Source organism: Lepisosteus oculatus, chromosome 6 (genome assembly GCF_040954835.1).
Source record: "Lepisosteus oculatus isolate fLepOcu1 chromosome 6, fLepOcu1.hap2, whole genome shotgun sequence".
In the NCBI taxonomy this organism is placed as follows: domain Eukaryota; kingdom Metazoa; phylum Chordata; class Actinopteri; order Semionotiformes; family Lepisosteidae; genus Lepisosteus; species Lepisosteus oculatus.
The window spans coordinates 57914676-57937580 of record NC_090701.1 but is presented as its reverse complement, the minus strand read 5'-3'; the positions used below and the strand labels follow the sequence as shown (position 1 = coordinate 57937580).

The window sequence follows — 22905 nt, the reverse complement described above, 5'->3', positions numbered from 1 at the left end:
ACCCATTCAAAACTGTAATCATTCATGAATTTGTTATATGAAGCACAAAGTTGTGGTTATTTTAAAAAATACAGTAAAACATAAATCTCTCTGTTTTAATTCTATTATCTTCTAAGAGAGACAGGTTTATTTCACCAAACTCACGTGCAAAGTACTGCCAAGCAGAGTAGGTTCTTCCAAAGTCAACTGAGTGCTCAAGAACCCAAAGGTCAGGACGGGGAGAGTTGGCAAACTTGATGAGGACATAGGCCACGTGGAACAGCTGAAATTAAGAACACAAATAGAATCATCTTAGTCAAGAGGCATCACTGCGATGTGACTAATTATTATAACACTGATTCAAAGCATGATCCTTTTATAGAGTAAATTTAGCAAGCCTTAGTTTTTAAGCAGCCAATGTCATTGGGCCTTTCTAGCAGTTCTGAATTTAACAATAGTGTTCAAGGTCCAGAATTTCAAGACCTGTTTTTGGATTGCTGATACTTTAGCAAAGAAATAGAATGTTGTAATTACAACTATTTTTACATGCATGTGACACAGAAAACGTTATTGGTAAAAAATATGGTGCCAATATTTTCAGAAATGTGAGGTTATAGTAGTTCCTGTATTTCCCTCAAAATGGAGACACAAACACTATCTGTACTGGGTACCATTCATCAGAGTATTTGCAAAGACATGGAATCCTAAACAGTCATTACAAAAAAAGACTTTCTTGTGTGTGAACATCTTTCAATGTATATAGAATAGTTCCTGCACACATTTTGCAAATATGCTATTTATTACTGCCAAGTCAAAATCTTAGAATCAACAAGTGACATGCAGAGTACTGGAATGGAAAAGAAATATGTTTGTTCTCCTTCATTCCAGTCCAAGGGTTTATAAAATACCGAACCCCTGAGTTAAAATAGAAGGGAATAAATTAACACTACAATAAAGCAACAACTTTTTGACAATGTATAAGTCACAAACATGTCCAGATTTCACACAGAAAACTAGGACATAAACTAGCTTAATCTGATAAAGATCCTTGGCATGTACTGTACATATCCCATTGGCCCTAAATTGGCTTGTGTCTTCTCTATACAAGCAATAACCCCTCAGTTAAAATCCTGTCAGGTGATGTCATTTCAGCCACTCCTGGAATCAAGAATACAGGAATGTTAGCATTCTACCCAGAGTTCAAACACTGGGAGGGCTCCAGATCTGCTTGTCCAAACTCGATCAGTTCACCATTTCATCTTCAACATTGCTCACTAGTATGAATCAACCTCTAATACGCTTTAAAAAATACCACAGTTGGCTATCGTATAACAATATTTATTAAACCAAGATAATCTGTGAGCAACATTGTGTCAAATGCAAGGCCTACCACTGAAAATGATCTTATATTCTGTAATGCATACAGTTCAAATATTGAAACAGTCTGGGCCAATTAGGTGTGCAACACAAAGGTCATTTGCTGTATATGTGGTAGGGGTGGAGACGGCATTCATACTCTGATGACAGCTCTGTCACATGAGCCACCATGAACTATTGTATACCCCAAAGGAGCTTTTGTCATACCAGAAAGAGTAAAAAAAATCACTGGAAATAAGAACTGGCAGAAGCAAACATATTTCTAATGGAATCTGGCAGGTTTCATGGATTTTCTATTCTTTCAGCAGCACAAGTTTCCTGTAATACAGTCAGTAACAAAATACCACAATGCACTAAACTACACATTTGGCAGTCAGACTCAACAATACTTCTCTTCCTCAGATTGAAAACAGAGGCAAAACTGTACTGAAAACAAAATTGATTTTGGGAGCATGTGAAAGAAAACTACTTTAAACTGTGTAGTTCTTTAATTCTCTGCAGCCAATATGCAAAAGCTATCTCATTTCTAAGGTTGCAGTGTTGGGATCTGTACGTTTATAGCCATAACCAGCAACATGCATGTATGTTTACTTATAGACACAAGGTGCAAAACTCAGACACTGTCAAGACAGCAAGAGGGAAAAATTTCAAGACCAAAAAATATCCCCTGCTTAAACTTAACACTGCTTGTGAAATTTTAAAATTATTTAATAATACACACTGTTAAATGCATGAACACTGTTTAACATATTATAATACAATGTTTAAAATGGGTGGCATGGTTGCTCAGTGATTAGCATGGCTACCTCACAGTGCTGGGAACCTGGGTTCAGTTCTGGATCTGAGTTTGTATGTTCTCCCCATGTTTGCATGGGTTTCCTCCAGGTGCTCCATTTTCTCCAAATACTGGTAGGCTAACAAGCGTCTGGGAAAATTGGCCCTGTGTTTGTGTGTCTGTGTGTGTGTCTCTGTCACCTGTTGCTAGCAAGGACAGGCTCCGGCTCTCCCACGACCCTGAACTGGAACTGAAAATAGGTTAGAAAATGGATGGATGTCTCCACAAACATTTGACACTGTGTTATCACTACCAGAGCAATTGGATGATGGGGTTCTCACCTCAGAAAAGCACAAAAACAGCCATTTGTGATGCTATCCTTAAGCAAGCACTTACCCTGACCATCCCCACACCTACACCACTGGTAATACCCTGCACACTGCCAAGAAAAAGTTTGTGAACCCCCAATATAAATATGGGAATTAACATTTCTTCCTGCGATGCCCTTGCTTAATCAAAACATTTTTTCCTTGAATAACCAATGTTATTTAAGGTTTTATATTCATCAGTTCAATGTTCTGTGAGGTGCAATGATGTATGTGATAGAAAAAAATGAATAATTAAGAACCAGTACATACTGTAGCATATGAAATAAAAAGCAAATTCCTAGTTGTCTCAACACAATTAAGGGCATAATTAGACTGAGGCTGTTAAATAACTGAGCAATAAATAAACAAGCACTTGGTCTGGGCAGCCAAGTCTGATATCATGGTCAGGAAACTTGTAACTTTGGTCTTTACCATAAACCACTAACCAAAAGAGATTCAAAAGAGAATAACTGAGGCTCACCAGTATAGAAAGGATTACAAAACCCTTTCCAAACATTTGGGGCTCCACCGGTACACTGTCAGACAGTGTTGTAGTCAAGACCACAGTGACTCTACCCAGGGACAGTAGTCCTGCCAAAATCTCCCCAAGAGTAACACCAAACAAGCGCTGTGCAACACCCAGAGTAACATCTGAGGATCTGCAGGCCTCTCTTTCCGCAGCTAATATGAGGGTTCATGCCTCAATCATAGTGAAAACACTGAACGGCAAAGAATTTTCAAGGGAGTTTAGACAAAAAGACACTATTGCTCTTTAAAAAGAACAATGCTGCATGTCTGAAGTTTGCCAAAGAGCACCTGGACAATCCACAAGACTATTGGAAGAATTTGTTCTCCCGAAAGATGAGTCAAAAGTTTAACTTTTTTTAATAAGAAACACTCCGTATGGCAACAACCAAACACCGCCATCCAGCAGAAGAGACCCATCCTGACTGCCAAGCACTGTGGTGGGCGTATCATGGTTTGGGGCTGCTTTGCTTGCCATCACCGAGGGAACCATGAATCTGGCGTTGTGTCAGGAACTTCAGGAGGAGAGTGTCAGGCTGTTCATTCATGAGCTGCTGCTCAGCCAGAAGTGGGCCACGACAGCAGCAAGACAAAGATCCTAAACATACAAGCAGATCTATAACCGAATTGCTGAAGAAGAAATTTTACATTTTACAGCAGCCAAGTCAAAGTCTGGACCCAAACGTCTTTGAAATGTTAGGACAGGACCTGAAGCAAGCTGATCATGCTAGAAAACTCTCCAAAATGTATAAAAGCCACAAAGCGAGAGACCGATAAAGTCACAAGAAATGTCTAGTTGATGTCATTGCTACTCAAGGTGATGCAATCAGTTATTGAATCTTAGATATTTACTGTTGGATTGCTTCATTAATGAAATTACCCAAATATATCTTATTTCTTTGTTATACTTCTAATCAAGGTGTCTCCATCTTTTATTAAGACTTCTTGAAGATCTAATTATGCTCAGGGCTAAAATGCACGAGAATGTAGACAAATCTGAGGGAGTGTCACACTTTTTTTTGTAGCTACCACACATTTCCACTGCACAGTAAATTTACCTTATTTTTCATCATTACTTGCCAGTTTTACAATAATGTACTACGTGATAATAATACAAATTTGAAAGGAAACCAGAGCTCCTGGGGGAGCCCATGAGGAGAGCATACTGTACAAGCTGCACGCAGATGGCACCCCAGGAACTGAACCCAGAGTCTCAGCACGGCCAGGCTGCAATGCTGACCATTGTGCCACCGTGCTGCCCTGTTACCATTTTTTTATTATTTTAATTTTCTATTTTAGAATGAACCATTTTATTTAAATAATGTGACCGGGGGCAATCCTGTCACTTGAGCATCTGCTGACTGAGGACAGGCTGGAACTTGGAAACAGGCTGGACAGGCTGGAACCAGCCACCATGCAGTTCACTGAAGAGCCAGATCACAGCTCCTGCTGTGGGGTTAAAGATCAGAGGCCTGTGGACGAACACCTGGGAGTGAAATTCCTCCATATTGACAGCTACTCAGCTGTGTCATACAAACTACAGGCACAAGGGAGAAAGGAACCACCATTTATTTATAAATATTTATATTCACCATTTATTTATTTATACCATATATTTTCCATTGAATGGGGAAATTCAATTTCTTGACGTTTGACAACACAGGGTTTTCTTGAGCCTGAACCCTACCAATGGCATCCACAACTTTATTTTGTTTTCACCGAGGCCCACAATCTCTTAATATTTTAAGCTAGAAGTGATCTAGCTCCTCAAAATGTGAAAAATGCAGAAAACATTCTCTTGGTTTTAGACGAAAGCCACTTCCAAAATTTGTTAAAAGGATCTTTGAGGCCTGTGTATGGCTGTGGTTCTAATCAACACCTTTCTGATACTATGTGGGTATGGCGCTCAAGTCTTTTTTAAGTCTTGATCAAAGATGTTTCTTTGGATATAAATTGCTGAAATTCATTTTAAAAATTAACCCCCTGCACAAGTCGCAATTCTAAACATTGAAAAACCGATACAAAAGTTCATCACAACTGTGCTCTGTGTTTTTGGACATATTTTACAATCAAAATGGCCATATTTCCCTTGGGGAACGCTGCATGTACTGTACGGTGCTACCTGAGGCTTTATCATTAAGGACCAAATGACTTTAATAAAAATATAAATAATTTATCATTTTTATAATATAAGAAAATGAAAAGGTGAAAAGCAAATATAATTCCAGAGATACTGTGTGCAACTACAGAAAGATGTAATAATGTCACCAAGGTTTTACTTTTCATTTCTTGGCAAGTGCATGTTAGCTGAAAAATGTTGCACTGCTACATTGACTGGGAAACCATGCATCAGAGAGACCCTCAGTTTTTGACCGTCGAAGATAAACAACACACTTCAAAACTTTATAAGGTTTATAAGGTTTCCTGGTCTTTAGTTTAGAAGCTGCATTCAAGTGTGAAGAGGTACTTTTACGGTATTTCTATTTTTCCATCAGACTGATCAACACTCTCGCTGACCAAAAACTGATATATTCCTGAGCCATTTAAGTCTCTGGTTGGAACTGCAACCTTGAAAAATTTTCCATAATAGTAATTCTCAATAATAGTCCAAATCATATCAAGGGGCCTCTTAGTCCAGAAGCTGAGTCATTCCTGTAAAAAACCTTCATGCCATGGCTTGAGATATATTTGGCACAGGCCCTAATCCTCTGAGTCAGATACACTCCACAGTGAGGAAAAATCCCTTTTATGTAACCAAGAGAACTTGAAGCCTGGGTCCCAACTCAATCTGGTTTGATCAAAACTACGGAGAAGCATAAGGGATTAGAACAGGAAAGGCCTCTAGGTCCGCGTAGTTGCTATGTGGTTAAAATCACACATGGCTTTCGGTAGAAGGTATGGAATAAAAAGTGATTCAGTGGCTTGATCCGGGACTTCCTGGTAATCAAATACACTACATTTTTCACTGTCTCAGCTCTATATCCCTCAATTTTTTTACCTACACCTGTGTTGTTAGTTTATTATTTACAATCTGGCTTTCTCATGTTTCCAGAATGCTTTCAGGAACTTAGGAACGTTTAGCAAAGACAGACATAAAGAGCAAATGCGCTATTTAGGACACTGATATCAGTCCGGGAATTTACACATTTCTGGCTCTAACATTTCTAACTTTTCAATTAATAAAAGGCAGGAGATAAAGTAACCCAAAACAGCAGAAGGAAACAACAGAACAATTTCAGAATATTTCTGCAGATCCTCTTATAGTATGATGTGCATCACATGATTTATTTCAGGGCCTCTGAACATTTGCTATGGCAGCCTAGATTTGATTTAAATGTACAAAATGCAGGCCATATAGTTCTAGGCATAACCATTGCATGGGGTTTATTTGAAGGGTTTTGTATTTTTGGAGTTCATTTTACAACAGTAATACCTTCTTTTAAGAGTGTCTGCATCTCCTCAATAGATTTCAATTCACTCTTTATCTACTGATTAGGGTATATTTTTAGTGTGATTAACTGTAATTATTTAAAATATCGTAGTTTGGGATTATTGTACATTACACAATCTTCTGTTGAAAACTCAGGAGGTCTTGTTCAATAATTAGCTAAAGTAAACAAGCAACTACTGTATATACTCCCACCCCTCGCTCTACAACCACAGTGAAGCATTATTATAATACTGTACTTGTTTTTTCACTGTACAGATGGGCTTGCCAAGCTAGAATCTGACCCCTCAGGCCGTGCGTTTGACACCTTTGGTTTATGACAATGAAATATAAATGCAATTAAAAGGGACTCTTTGTGGCTGATTACGGAAGTATTCATTTCCTAATTCTTGCTGCAGCAAAACAGAAAAAAAGTTATACACAATGTAGCCATTAAGGCCTCAGGCCACAAAATAATGAGCACTATCTACAGCCATCTATTGTATTTGAAAAGGAAGAGGAGGAGTGTGGTTGTGCTGTTTTTCCTGGAATCGTTGGTGTGATACAGAAATCATGTAAAATATGTTGCAAAAGAAACTCAAGAAGAGGCACAAGACAGTTTCCACAGTTCAAAATCCTGGGGACCACAGCCTCTTTTCTGGTTCTGCTCTAACTGGATAGTAAATATTCTACAACAGAAATAGGCCTCACAGACTCGGGAGATTCAGACCTGAGGTTCAGCTAACAAACAAGACTTACAGCAGTCAATATCGGCCAAATCAAAAGAGAAACTGACCCTATCATCAAGCACAAAAGTTGCTAGTTTACGGATATGTGGAGAATTTAAATATTCTTCCTTTTTTGATGAAAATCTTTCTAGAAAGTACACAACGAGATATTGCTCCAAAACATGATTTGGCCAACCATGACACAATATCCAGAGTTCACATCCAATAAGCACATGTGGGATGAACTTGAAAATGATGTAAGAAAGATAGAAATTCACCATTATGGAACACCTTAAAATATCAGTAAAAGATGATTTTCAGATTTTACTTCTTACTGCCATGATGTTTCCACTTACATACTGTGTGCTGAAGATATTGCGGAAATCTGGATCTGTTGGGGAATAATTTTACCAGTACTCACAAGGCCTTTCAAAGCTTCAGCCTATGAGACATAAAAGGTTTCCTTCAGGATACACATCTTCTTGAAGACAAGCTGGTTGAGATAACTTCTGGACTCGGTTCTCATGTTCTGCGATATGGATTTGTCATTGAGATAATCTTGACAGTAAGTGTAAACATGATAAGTAAGGACAGATTTAGGGCAACTGGTTTTTGATTGCAAAGAATAAAAAAAATGATAAAGCAACAGCCAAAAAAAAACAAACCAGTACTAACCCAACGTACAACAGAATACCCTCTCTGACGAAGTATTGCTGAGTTACCATAAACACCATTGCCAGGTATCATCTGCTAGGAGACATACTGAACAGCGTGCAGTCTGAAACACATGTAGACCTATTACACATGAGGGGAAGTCATCTTTCTAAATGTTCTATTAATTCTGACTGTCCCTTTCCTAACCCTTTGCGGCCTGTTGGGACCTGAAAATTCTGCCTGCAGAAAAGTCTATCGTCTCTGAATCTGGGCTTCTGGTCCTGACAAGACTGCACAATCATGTCCAGACATCTGACAGCAGAGTCAAGGAGGACTCTGGCCAGAGTTCATCCCCCAGAGAGCCAGATGTGAACTGTGTGTCACTAAAAAAGAATCCCACCCACACCCAAGGTGCACTCTCTGCAAAGCTTTCCTGTCTGTGAATGAGAAAAATAACTTTTCTGAGTTTCATCAAACAAAAAAGTTTTTTTGATGCATCTCATTGGAGATGAATCATTATTCTTTGAATGTATTTCACTATTTATCCTTGGAAAGTATATGAAACTGATAATTCTACCTATCTATTTAATAAAACAATATATGTATAAACATGCAATCAATCTAATAAAATAGTATATGCACAACATGGAATCCTCTTTGGTACCAGACTAAAAAGATTCACTTGCCTGTTCAGCTATGATACGTGACATAAACAAGTGAGGTTCAACAAATGCATTGTATAATTTGAACATGACTTGACACAATTTCAGCTCTGTACAAATATCCAAGCATTCTGTCAATCATCGTTTGCACACACTATCCCGTTGATGACAACTCTATAAATCCGTAGATCCTTCTCACATCAGATCAATGTGAGCACTTTCCCTTGCAGATGGGTAAGAAAGCAGCCAATCACTATGTGAACCATTTGTGGTGTATTCCAGACCACGTGAAAAAAAGAGAAATCACACCACCATCCTGTCCTTGCTACATACAGACCTGATTGCACTGTACACCACAGCATTGTTGTGATCAGGCCTGAGTTTTTTTCCTGTTTTATTTTATTTCCAAATTTCCAAACTCACCAGCTTTGTACTGTAATACATGCCCTGTATTGAAATCGCATGTGGTGTGTTTTTTTAGTCTTGGCTCACGGCTACAAAAAGGAGAGGAGAAAGACATACATGCAAACTCTACCAGCTCACCTCCTGTGAGCCATTCGCCTGTTAACACACCACACACCACACACCACACACTGGAGGGTCAGCACTGCCTGGGGAGAGGCAGCCACCTCACCAACAGCTCCCTGACCAACTATCCCCACACTTCCCTTGGCGGTGCTTGGGGAACCCTGCTCAGGCATCCAGTCACATGACCCAGCTCAAACCTGCAACACCCAGGTCGTGCCATTGGGTGAGCACCTCTGCTGAGCCACTCAGGAGGCCCATCACTAAACCACTTGAACATTCGCCCTTGAGTCTGATCTGTGAAGATTTTGAACCACACGGACTGTGTATTCTAAGCATTTCTTTTCAACTATTATAAGTGATTCTGCCTCTATGCCATTTTTGATATAGCCTCCCCACCTCTGTTTTAGTCTTGCCTATTCCACCTTCATATTTTCTTCCTCGTGGTGTTACTCTCTGTAAGCCTGGCTTCTGTAGCTCCTGCAGTGTCATAATTACTTGCTAGTCCAGTGTGCTGTTTGTAATCCTTCTGGCATTTAGACATAGGCCTCTAAGGACATGGTTGCTTTTCTTATGTTCCCCCCTCATCAGGCTTCCAGCTTGCTTAGTTCTTTTTCAGACCTGACTAACCTTACATTCACTCTGGGCCCTATTCAATAGAGAGAATTTTTCTTTGATTTGAATCCCACAGATTTCTGCTGTTTAAATAATTCTTAATTGTCGCACACACCAGACAATAGTATTTGCTTTCTCACATTTCGGACACCCTGCTTGGACAGTGTGACCTGTTCCAAAGGAAAGCTTGATGCTTCATACACTGCAATTCTTGCTTTACGCCAAGATTTCAAAAGTATGCTGAAAACCAACAAATCCGGAATATACAGTACTATATATAAAATACAGTTTATACTTCAGAGGAAACTAGCATAGAGGTCCTTCTTGTGTTTTTTTCGCAAAGAACAAAGACAACTACTGGAAAAAAACTACTTGACAAAACCAGTAAAGAGATAATTTGTACATAAATATATCTCTTCATAGTTAACAAATATAAGATGCATGCTACATCTTAAGCAGACACAAATCAAAGAATTTACAAAAACAAATCCTGCAATTAAAAACTGATTGACATCTTTACATTCTGAGATTTTCAAAGTGGCTTGTGCAGGCGGGTTTTTCCCAGACATTTCTGAAGTCAGGGCTATTCCTCGAGCAGTGGAATTTTCTTTCTGTAGAGCAAGATGTTGTAACTTGTTTAAAATAACTTTGCTACCATGTACTTTAAACTGTTTCCAGTCAGTTTAAAGTACATGGCTGTACAAAACAAAAGGTTTGCAAGTTGCTTTCAGGTAATATCTTATTATTGTAATTCAATTGCAGGCATTTTTGTTGGTGTTATTTTTTCCCTAAAGCATGGGAGATGGTTCTGAAGTATGTCATACAGATGCTAAAAGCTGTAGAAAAGTAACAGATTTATCTATGATTTAACTCAGCAGCCTCATTTTCCCATTTCACTAAGTTTTAAATTAAAAAAATACGGGTGTAGTGTTTAGATATCTGAACAGTGGTTATAAATTATAGAAATTAAATATGAAGTTTAGGATTAAACTCAAAAACCCAATTCTCATATATTAAAAACATCAATTTTCCAATACGGTGCTGTTTTTTAAAATGTTAGAATAACATTCAATAACAAAGACTGTAGAAGCTGGAGTTTTGCGTAAGAATTTGAATCCATCCATTTCATTAAAGACCATCCTCAGGAGTCTCTCAAGGAGCAGCTGGATGAGATCCCTGGACTAACGGACTACTAACTGCCACAGGGGTTAAGTGCCGAGCCCTCCTCTCCTTTGAAACTGTCTTTGGGCAATGAATCCTCCGCATTTCCTTCAGTGCCATCATGTGTCTTCTGGCAGGGCGAGGATGACATGGTTCATACAGGCACTGCTTGAAGCACCACAGCGTGCAGTGAAGAATGAGAACTATCAGTTCTGTTGGTATCTGCTTTTCCAAGGCCAGATGTGTTCTTCATTGGCCATATGGCAGCCCAGCCTACAGCGGTTTTCTGGAGAATTACTCACAAGGACATTTTCTTGTGAGTGATAATAATGACCTTCAAAGTGCCTTTCACAGTTCATCATCTAAAACCTTAAATGGTCCCCATCACACTTGTTGGTGATAAATGATATATAGTATTGGTGTGTTATGAGCCACGATATGAAGATTTGAGATGCTGCAGCTGACAGTAATGCACCAGCGTTTAAGGTCAAAATAAAGAAAAGTAATTAAGGTCAAAACCTTTATCCAAAGTAACATTCAAAACAGTTAATGAATTGTAAAAACAGTGCAGCGCAAGCAGCATAAACACAAATCACTTAAAACAGCACAATAATAAATCATGGCGACCTAAACAAAACAAGGCACAGATACTACAGCAATACTGCGGTGAACCACCCCATTTAAAAGTGTGATCAGAACAAGTGTGTCTCCAGGAAGCGTTTTCTAGGCACCTGGCTCCACCAGTGAGGTGCGAAGGACAAGAACATTTAAAACATAGTTCATAAGGCCAAGACAATGGCACCCTCACAGATTTCATTTCAACACATAATTCTTTCTGGCGGTAGGTTTTTATATGCATGCACTTGAGTATGTATATAATGTATTTGTTTTTCTAAAAATAAAGCAATAAATCCATTGCTTGCTGCACACACATCAACACTGTTTTTCAAAGAGCCTGCTGACAATATATAGGCCTGGCTCCAACTGAAGTAGCTTGTTCATCACAAAAAGCTATTTTTCCACTGAGCTGGCCGATGGAACTGCTGTCCTCTTTATCAGTTTGGTTGAGGAAACAGAAGAAGCAGTAAGAGGGCAAGCACAGGCAAAAGTGAAACTAACAAATTGCCTAATTGCCCCTTAAAACACAGTAGGAGAGCAATTTTTTACAATGCAGTACTTTGTTGAACACAAAACATTGTGGACAAAACAGAGGAACAGAATGAGTCACTGCAACATTAGAAACCTAGAGGAGCCAGCTGAGTCAAGGAGAAGCACACAGAAAGTATCACAGCGGATGATGTAAGGGAGGGAGAATGTGCGGCAGATGTAGCGCCACAGTATGCTAAGAAGTTTCTGCGATAAAAATCTCGCACATCAAAAGAAGTAACATTTAAAATCAATTTAAAAAAACAAAAGTCCGTCTTGCAGAACAGGTGTAAGGTGTTAAGAGATTATTACTTTCAATCTCAGTCACAGACATCCATAAATTCATACAAAAAAGCTTCTTGGCTACTACAGCACGTTTCCACACCAGCCTTCCTGAACTTTAAAGCAGTGTAATAGGTCTGGACAGGCTTGCTGTGGTCTATAAAGAAATAAGTACAGATGAGAAGGCAAATGTTAGCTCACATGATCTCATTTAAATACGGCATGAACCAATACTGCACATACTGCAGCCCTTACAAACCAACTCCACTGCTACTGTGTGTGGCATTTTATTATTACTATTTTAATATTACATTAAATGTAGTACAACTTACTATTCTGACCACAATTTACAATTTGAGTACTTGACACAAAGACCAAGGCAGTTGTTACAACTTGCATGTTTTGGTCTTCGCCTCTAGAGTTTGTGATTTGTTTAAATCCTTTTACCCAAAATGACCAAGGCCACTGCCTCATTCTTCTCTTTCTTCCTTTGACTATTTACAATTTTAAATCTAGCAATTTGTGCAAGGCAACGTGCACAAATATAGAAATAATGCTTCATTTCAGTCTTTGAAAACATTGGTGCGCACATATCATGTGCCAATACATGTGTTGGTGAACTTCTACCGCTGCACTATCGAGGGCGTCCTCACCAACGGGATCACCGTGTGGTATGGCAACACCTCTTCGCGAGAAAGAAAGGCACTGCAGAGAATGGTCAATATGGCCCAGAAGATCATCGGCTGCGGTCTCACCGAGATTAAACAGCTCTATGAGGACCGCTGCCGTGGTAGAATTCTGGCCATCACAGAGGACAGTCACCACCCAGGGCATGAGCTCTTCACCCCACTGCCCTCAGGCAAGAGATATAAGAGCATACGGACACTTACCACTAGATTCTTCAATAGCTTCTATCCACAAGCAGTGAGACTGGCGAACACATTTAGCCATCCCCCTCAGACCACACCCACACCATCACCATCTACCTCATTGTAATTTATTTATTGTACGTCTCCAGTCATTGTTTACATTCAAACTGTCTGCATGTTTACTTGCACATTGTCTATTGTTTGTTTGTACATTGTCTTGATGCACTGTTTGCACTTTGTTTTTTTTTTTACACTTGTTTTACAATCGAGAGACTTTCTGTAAGTAAGAATTCCATTGTACCAGTACCGGTTACATATGGCAATAAAGTTCAAGTTCAAGTTCAAGTTCAGAATGCTGATGAGACTGAGTGTGACAGACAATTTCTAGTCAGAATTTTAAAAAAGAAAAATTTGGATGAAGTTGAATCCATAGCTAACAGCATTGATGATACAGCATGCTTTTGGGTACATGAAGTAAAAGAAAGAGAACCGTTCTTCCTAACAAATAGTAACCCAATAAATCTCCTCCCAGCAAAGCTTCAACTCATGAAAACCTTCATTAAATTCCCAGATGAATCTGACTGCTTGGTTTTCACTTGTTAACCTCACATTGTCAGGCAAGCCACACTGAAGAAGGAACATAAAGAGAAATTAAGTAAACAATACACAATTTATATTTTTCAATAATCAGGTACAGCTATTACTTTTGTAAGTCTGGAATTAGAGGATTTATGTCACTGGATCTTACAATTCACAAAAAACGCTTGTGCAAATTTCTCCTTGATTGATTAATGGCGTACACAACACAAGCTTGGGAGGAAGGTTAGATCCTCACCCTGAACACTTCTGCTCACTTACTGTACATATATAAGTCTCACACCCAGGACTTCCCTTCACGTATATCTTACATGCTCCCCCTGCCTCAGCACCCATGTAGCAGCTCCCTGGCTCATTCCTCACAATAGTGAGGAGGGTTTGGACAGCCTTATACTCATGGCTGGGCTGCCGTTCCCTCAGCTAGGCCAGTCATCCCTCTGTTGTATCTAACTACTAACTACTGAAATAGCATAAGGGGAGAGAAAAAAGACACAATCGGGAATTCAATAGAGGAACTTGTCCATGTAAATATTTTCTCACAAAAAGTCAACTCAAAATCATACAGTACTTGTAATTTCCATATGTAAGGCCTTGCTATTTGATAATAGTTGATAAAACTACTCTGAAGATGCAGATCTAAATTTGTAACAAGCAGAGGCACAATAGTTTAAGAGATGCCTAATAAATCACATTTCAGAATTTATTTGCAAGTAAATCTTAACATAATAAAGCTTTGTCAAACACCAGATTTTCCAGTTCATTGCAAGTCTTTCATACAACCAGCTGTTTAAATATATAATTAAATTAGAATGCATTACGTACAACCAACTTATAGATAATAAACCAACGATAAAGCTGGTTATACACAAATCCTGCAATGGAATGGATTGGGAGATCATTGTTTGACTAATTCCAATAAATTATTTCTGTCAAACAGATATTAGTTCTTTGTCTAAAAAAAACAGTTTTTATTCAATTCATATTATAGGTCTTAAAATCAGCCCTCTGTCATATAGTCTCAAAAGAAGCTATTTTATTTATGCTCACATTAATTAAAAACTAACACTCAAACCCCACGCCCCCACCCCAACAAAAAGCCTGACACTCTAACAAGGCTTTCTTACATCCTTGCAATCACAGACTGAAGCCCAGAACACAAGAATCATAGGGTCAGTCTCGCTGGAATAAGTCCTTGCTACCTGTAATAACCCGTTGTCAAAATGTCAGGCTCTCAATGAAAAGTTAGTCAATATTAAAAGGTGGCAATACCAAGACCCTCCGCCTGACTAATTGCGGATGAAGAATCAAAATGCTTTTTGAAAAAAATGCAGAGCATGCCTCATTCCTCGAATTCCTGAACTGTCAGCTTGCTATCTCCCTTTCTCATGTGAGATACTACTAGAACGACCACTTCTTGTGGCAAAGAATAAAAAACAGACAAGATTTGGCATTCTATTCACGTTTTATTTTTTGTTTTTAAATCTATCACATGTTTTTTTAAGCATGCTTCTGAAAAATAAAATCACAGATTCTGCAAGGGAGTGAGATATGATGTAAAAGATCCACTGTTCAAAATTGTATCTAGCAAATTATACAAGCTAACGTACTGATTTTTACTTTTACATTGTGGAAACTGAATAAAACCATACATCACTCTCACTTCAATATGGGAAAGGTAAACATGCAAACATGCACCTGGAAAAATTCAAAGATTTCTCCACTCGATTCTCCTTTTATCCTGGGGGGAAGGCAGCTGAGATTTTTTTAGGGAAAAAATGTGAGACAGGTTACGGCAGCTCTCTCCTTAGTGAATCTGTGCATCTGCTTGTCTCAGGTACCTCTGACATTCCTGATGCCTCCTGCCAAAACCACAGCTAAAAAAGAACTTGCATTACAACACCACATGCACACACACATACACCGATGTGTTATTACTCCACAGGAACAACTGGTACTGAAAGAGCTAAATTTGTCCACATTTCAGAAAGCAGCAAGCTTCTATCGCTGGGCTATCACATGCCAGTGGGTATAACTATAACAAGTAATTATAATAACTAATAAGTATAACTGGAGTAGATACCTTACAAAGCAGAAGTCAGTGTCACTGAAGACTGTTTCAAAAATCTGAAAAATCAAAATACTTCCTATTTGCAGCCATAAAAAAAGATCTGAAACAGTGAGGCCTACATACAGTAACGTAACCTCTGACAATAGAAGTGAAGACACAATCGTATCGTGCGTGTATCACTTATTTAGAAGAAAGCATGTAAATCATTTTTAAATACTAGTGATAGACACCTTAGTGATTTCATAAGCTGTCTTGTACATGCTTTTGCAAGACATTTTTATTTGCAATTGCTTCATTACATACCTCTATTTGTACACATTTTTGTTTGCTAATTCTACTGAAAGTCAACAATTTGCTACCTAAAAACATCAGATGATCAACCATTTCATAAATGTGGTAAATCCTAAAGTCACTGCAGTGGATAACTGAATATCTATTTTCACAGAAGTAAGGGTAAAGTGCAGAAGAAATAAAAACATTGCCAAAAATACTGATCATCTTACATTTCATGTAAGAGACACACGATAAAAGAAAATTGATAGGTTTACAACCTGAAAGTCATTTTTACAATAAAGAAATATTAATAATAAGAATCAATTGTATAGTTGGCATAGAAAGTTTCTTCCCAATTCATGGCCCAATAAATAGTTTGTCTGAAATACAGTAACATATTCCAAACATTTCCTTGGCTAAGCCTATTTAATAATAACTGAATGAATTCCAGTTACAGTACATAATTATTTCAAGTACAGAATTCAGCCCAATGAAAATCCATACAGGCCTTAAGAGAAAAGAGTACAGTTCTGCACAGCAGCAATGCAGCATTCATGAAGCCCTACTAAATACATCTAACACACAAATACAAGTTTGCTGGAGTTTTTAAAGGCTTACACTGAGCACAGAAATTACATTTTTTTATTTTTTGCCTTGTATCTTAGTAGAAGACATACAGTATACACTTCATACAGCCTAGTAGCACAAGGGTATCTCATATTGAGTGAGAATGCCATATACCACATCTGGAAAGGACAAATGGGAAACCTTGCTTGCAATTTTGTAAATTAACTTTTCTATAGTCATAGACCACTCTATCATAAACGCTTTCTGCATTAGAAGAGAAAAGACATTAGAAATTTTGCAAGATACACTTTTGAAATGGTAAACCTGTACTGTACCCAAAATCCATGGACAATGAGGTTTATTCTCCGCAGTAAAGTCTCAGCTGTATATAATGAAAAAGGATATGTAGCTCAATAAATCAACCATGTGCATGTAAAATAAAACTTAACCACAATATTCTGTTTATTTCCAATGAATCTTCTCAGACTCAGCCATATCTCAGAATACAGGTCCCTTAACTAAATCCACTTAACTAAATACCTGTCAAAAGGATTTTAATTTGAATTTAAGTGACAAGATATTTTTATACGGAAGTGTAGATTTTAAGCCTAGGTTTCTTTGAATGTTTCTTTTTTGTTTCAGACAAGTGCACTGTTTTTTACACAAATGGCTTAAAGCTCACAGAACTCTACCACAATGTTGCAGGGGCTCTTTCACCCCCACCCATCTTTTTTAAACATCTAAAATAAAGGAGTAAATGAATTAATAAATTCATTCCTTCATTTTGACATTATGAGGTGCTTTGCGGATTGTTTTTTATTTCCCAGAAGACAACAATGAAAGCTCAGAGTTATTTCAGCATCGCACATTCAAGGACAACAGTTAAACAGTCATCCAGTAAAAAGGAGGAACATTTGTTTGGTTTTTCTCACTGCTGAAGTGCTAAGCCCCACAACTAAACACAAAATGACACAAAGCCACTTCACGTTCAGCTCTTAACAGTCTGCGTTCTGAAAAGTTTTGCTGTGCAAAGCTTTTTAGGCCTGCCTGACAAAAAGAGGTATTTGGTGCCAAAAATGGGTTGCGGAGCTCTGAGAGTACTCTGTGAAGGATTTGGTCTGGCCTTTTTAAGCACCCAATAATTCAGTAATTACATTTCCCAAATAAACAAACAATCACATCTCAAACAGTACTGCTCGAATAGCTCTGCAAAAATAGAGACTGAAACGATACACTATTTATAGAGGAGTCACTCTATCTGCCAGTTACAACACGAGACAGAAAACGACAGACATTGCATGTGTACAGAGATCCGCTCTCACTGCACACCACACGAATGCTGTGAGGTGTGAGATGACCTTTGGCCGGGTACCCACTGCCCCTCTCCCAACAGGAGTTAGCAGCTGCACGGCCAGCAGAGAGAAGATCTGAGACTGGCTTCAAGGTGAGAGGTTTAAAATCCTGATGCTGATCCACTCATCCCTGGTCAGCTCTCTTTTCCTGAATGAGCAACTGAGCAATAGGTGCAGCTTCATGAGTTATGTCAGCTCCAGTCCTGCTGCGAGTGCCAACAGCTTCACACCTCCCGTGCGCCAAGGAACCCCCTTCGACTGCTAGCGTCCCATCATCCTCTGCCTGAGACCCCTACATTGTCATACTCTGCCTTTGGACAACACTAATCTCAACCATGCACTTTATCAAGCAGAAACCGCTGGGCAAAAGCTTAAGATAATCTGGGTCCTTCTACTCTTTTCATTCCACATTCCTGGCAGTTTGCAGAAACAATTCTATGGCGATCTTCTAACGAAATATTTTTGTTAAGAGATTAAAACCATTTTGTCTTACAAACTGTAGTTCTTTAGCTTTAAGGATCTGTAGGGAAGGACAAACATCATTGAACACCTGACAAGGATTGGTAATAGGCAGGTGATTAGCTAATAGAAGAGCTAATAGATCAGCTACAATACTTCATATTGCATAGTTTACATTTACTTGTTGTGATTGTGTTTCTAAAGATAGAACTCAACTGTTATTAATGCAACTGAGTGAGTGAGACGATACTCGACCACTTCCTAAATGACACCAACGTTATTTGACAAGCTATCGATCAAATCACGTTGATCACACTGATCAAAACATTGCTAAATGACAAGGTTGGTGTCTTCTCTCTATAAATGAGCTGTATTAATAACAGGTAAGTTGCAGGCTGTTATAATGGCAGGAAACACTGGAGCAGACTTGAATAAAAACTTGAAGCTCATAACATGTAGATATTTTAACCTTTGACTGTCTCATACATCAAAGGCATTTTGTACTGTGGCATGTCTCACGTGTAATGCTGGAGAAATCAAAATGACTCCTAATTTCAAAACCTTGGTGAAAAAAATTTGAAAACACTGTACTGTTCCCAATACTGACATCACTACAAAAATACCCAAGCAACTCCCGAAGGAAGCGTCTCTCGTTCAAGCTACAGAGGACCTCCCGAGTCGGTGCTCCACGCCCGACCGCGGTGTGACCCTTTCACGGCCATCACAGCTCCGGCGAGCCGCTGGCCAGAGGGGGGCGCCCCGCCCCGGCACACTCACCTGGCCCAGGTCCATCGTGACGTTGACTTCGTTGTACTCCAGCCCGCTGGAGAGGGGGGGGCTCTGCCACCAGCGCTCCGTCCCGTCGATAGCGTTGCTCGCCGGGTGGGCGGTACTGGGGTCGTGGGAATTGCAGTAACCGCAGAACTGGCCCTGGAACAGGACGCGCAGAGTTCTGATCACATTTCTGATCACTTTCCACCGTGACAAACAGTCATGCATCCATGAAACATGCATATACTGTACGTCTCCGTTTGCAATAAATGGATCTCCGGCCTCACTCAAAGACCAGTAAGGTACAGTAGCATTCTCTCTGACTATGAGGCCAACAGGACAGTCACAAATATCTACGGTTTTGTGTGTAAAGAAAGTGGGGTGGGAATTTAGAGGGCTCTTTGCTGTTTAAACGATAATATGCAATATGCACAGCAGTATCATTATTTCTGCATAAAACAGGTTACAAATTATTTGCACAAAATGAATAGGGCTCTCCGGGTGAAGATAGTATGAGAATGGTTAATAGAATGTATCTGGCATTTATTCAAACTTTAAATAAGACTTTTGCAGTATGCAACAATAAAGGGTTTAATCTCCTTGTAACACAAATGCCAGCAGCCATATCACTCTGCAACTCACAGCTGGCAGCCCACTGGAGCTCAACAGGTGTGAGCCTGGTCAGTACCTGGAGGAGAGACCTCCTGGGAAAAACTAAGGCTGCTGCTGGAAGAGGTGTTAGTGGAGCCAGCAGGGGGCGCTCACCCTGCGGTCCATGTGGGTCCTAATGCCCCAGCATAGTGACGGGGACACTATACTGTAAACAGGTGCCGTCCTTCAGATGAGATGTAAAAGGTCCTGACACTCAGTGGTCATTAAAAATCCCAGGGTGTGTCTAGAAAAGAGTAGGGGCGTTACCCCGGTGTCCTGGCCAAATTTCCCATTGGACCAATCATGGCCTCCTAATAATCCCCCTCTATGAATTGGCTTCATCACTCTGCTCTCCTCCCCACTGATAGCTGATGTGTGGGGAGCATTCTGGTGCACTATGGCTGCCGTCGCATCATCCAGGTGGGGCTGCACACTGGTGGTGGTGGAGGTGAGTACATATAAGTGTAAGCAATTATTATTATAATCAATAAAGAAACTAATATCTATATCAAATATCAATTGTACACAGCAAGTGTGTACCACTCACTATGGAGTAATGGATAGAGCTTCCTCTCCTAATAAGTTGAAATTCGAATTACAGAAAAAAGCCCTGACAGTTCTTCAGAAATGACCACCTTTTGGCCATGGGCATTCAGTTGACTGGCAAGAGAGCTGACAATTGGTAACTGGTTGTAATTGTCAGGAGTCAACTAAGTCTCAGCTTCCACAGTGCAGAATCAGTACAATGCAGAAAGACTTCTGTAACTCATCATGGGCTTTTGTACCTTTGAGACAAATAACCACAACCACCACACAATTATTCTGTGAGTTTAACCGCGACTTTACAAAAATAACTTGAAAAATCAGCACAGTGGTTAATGGTATAACAGAACCTCACCACACATTAGATATAGGGACTTGCCTCACAGTATGCAGTATTTTAGAATGTACTGTATATCTTACCTACAAACTCTGATAGAATTTAAGAGTGATAATTCATTTTGAGATAAATTTTGGCAGCTGTAAATTGCCTATGGGTCTCTCTCCTCTCTGGGTTTTGCAAAATTGTAATGACTATATTTAGACAGTTGTAAAAAGCAAATAATACAATACTTTGAGACTTGAGGACGTTTAATTTTAATTCAATATGTCTGAGGAGATTTTATTTCAAATTGATGTAGCAGTGTAGCATTAGAATTTAATTTATAGCTATTTTTTTTTAGGTATATAGGTTAGTAGATGCTTTTCAATTAACTCTTGTGAAGTTGGAATGGTTCAAACAGGTTTCTGGAGAGCTATGCACATAATAAGTAAAGGAATGTAAATGTTAAAACAAGAACTGTAAGCCTAGTCTAAATTTTAAATATTTAAAGCTTCACCGCATTCATGCTAATAACTGATAAAATTGCAAGAACTGCAATTAACTTTCTAAAAAGCATTGAACCGTTGATTTTAATGACCACTGTTCTCGTGTATTGTGTCATTTTAATAGTCAGAATATTACTAAAATGCAAATCAGTTTCTCAAACAGGACCTCAATATACTAGATTTAGTACATTAGAATGCAGACAGATGTGCTTGTTCTAGAACAGCCTTTTACTGATATTTTAAATAACAATGAAGTTACCAATTGGTAAGTATTCACATGAAAACTTTCTAAGCCTCTACATCATCTCTCAGTCTCAAAGTTTCTCATTTTAGAAAGATCCTGACTACATTTAACCGCGGGACAATGTTACCTCGCTAACCATTCTCTCAATGTATAAGTCATTGCAAGCAAATATGAAAACGTGTTTTGCAGATAAATTGCTTTTCCTACAAACCATTCCCCAGTGAATAATGGTGTCGAAGCGCGCACTTGGTTGACATAACTTTACCTATTGGCACCTACTGTATCTGCGCACTGTACCGTATGACCGATAAAAAAATAAAAACTTCGGATGCGTACCTCATTCATGAAGGGAAAAGAAGTATGAAAACTGTCAAACGTACAGTACATGCACAAAGTACATGTCGTTACCGCTGGAGAAATCGCAGTCACGCAACGCCGCACGCTTTGAACGATACCTGTATCGTCTGGCTCGCCAGCCCCGCAGCTGGTCCCCCCACAAGCTTGCAGTAGAGCTCGGTCTTGGGCCTGCCAGCTTCATCCTCTCCGCAAGTCGCCGTGGCAGAGATCCGAGCCCCCTCCGCCAGGTTGAAGTACGGAGGGTGCAGACTGAACCCCGCCACTTCGTTCGCGGGGAGCTGAGCGCGCACGGAGTGGAGAAGAGCCAAAAATAAAGGGAAGAGCGGGGCGGCAGGTGTCGATCGCCTCGTCCTCCTCGCCATGTCTGACATGAACTTGATGTTCCCTTGACAGTGCTGGAGCCCCGAGCGCACCGCTCCGTTACCAGAGCTCCATTGAAGAGCAGCGCACACACACACACACGCACACACACACACACGCACGCCGCAGGGAGAGCGCTCGCCCTCCGAACCTCACATGCCCGTCCGGACGCACGAACCGGACCCGGGCCTTTGAGCGATTCGAGCCCAAGGACTGCGCCCCAGTCCGGAACTTTAAAAGGTGCTTTTAAAATAGATTCGCTGTTGCGTCTTATCCACCTTCAAAGTGTCATCTCAGGAGTATCGGGTATCAGCGTCCATGCCTATTCGAGACCACTGTGGTAAAGAAACAATATTCTGTCGGCTATTGAGGTGGAGTGCTGTGTACCGCAGTGCCCCAACGCGCACACACACCTGGCGTTTGCGTCTGGACGCGTGTAAATGTTTATTCGGCTGGGAAACACTTCAGGGTGTAAATTAGCTTTACTTTTGCAGAACCAGAAATCAGTGCACGCATGAAACGTCTTTCACAAAACATACTAAATAAAGACTTTGGGTTAAAAATTTACTTGGTCGTATTTTTATCATTAACTACTGAAGTTTACTTCCGTTACATCTAGTATTAAGAAAATATTCATTATAATGATTATTAATTGGTTTTGTTGTACAACAACGCGTGGTTGCCCTCACTGGTACTGTTCTGAGGCGATATAGTAAATGATTTTGAATCACCGTTTGACTTTGCA

General features: G+C 39.6%; 1 protein-coding gene across 4 annotated transcripts in view; it reads right to left on the bottom strand.

Moving 5' to 3' along the window:
- LOC102696521 (laminin subunit alpha-3) overlaps positions 1-22528 on the bottom strand; it is a 126663-nt gene extending 104135 nt beyond the window's left edge. For all 4 annotated transcript variants that reach the window (XM_015353650.2, XM_015353649.2, XM_015353651.2 and 1 more), the window contains exons 1-3: positions 21899-22528; positions 19187-19339; positions 145-262 (exon numbers count right to left, since the gene is read on the bottom strand). In XM_015353650.2, coding sequence (XP_015209136.2) covers positions 145-262; positions 19187-19339; positions 21899-22171 — 544 coding nt within the window. In that variant the 5' untranslated portion in view covers positions 22172-22528. The remainder of the gene's footprint in view (positions 1-144; positions 263-19186; positions 19340-21898) is intronic.
- Between the last annotated feature and the right edge of the window lie 377 nt (positions 22529-22905).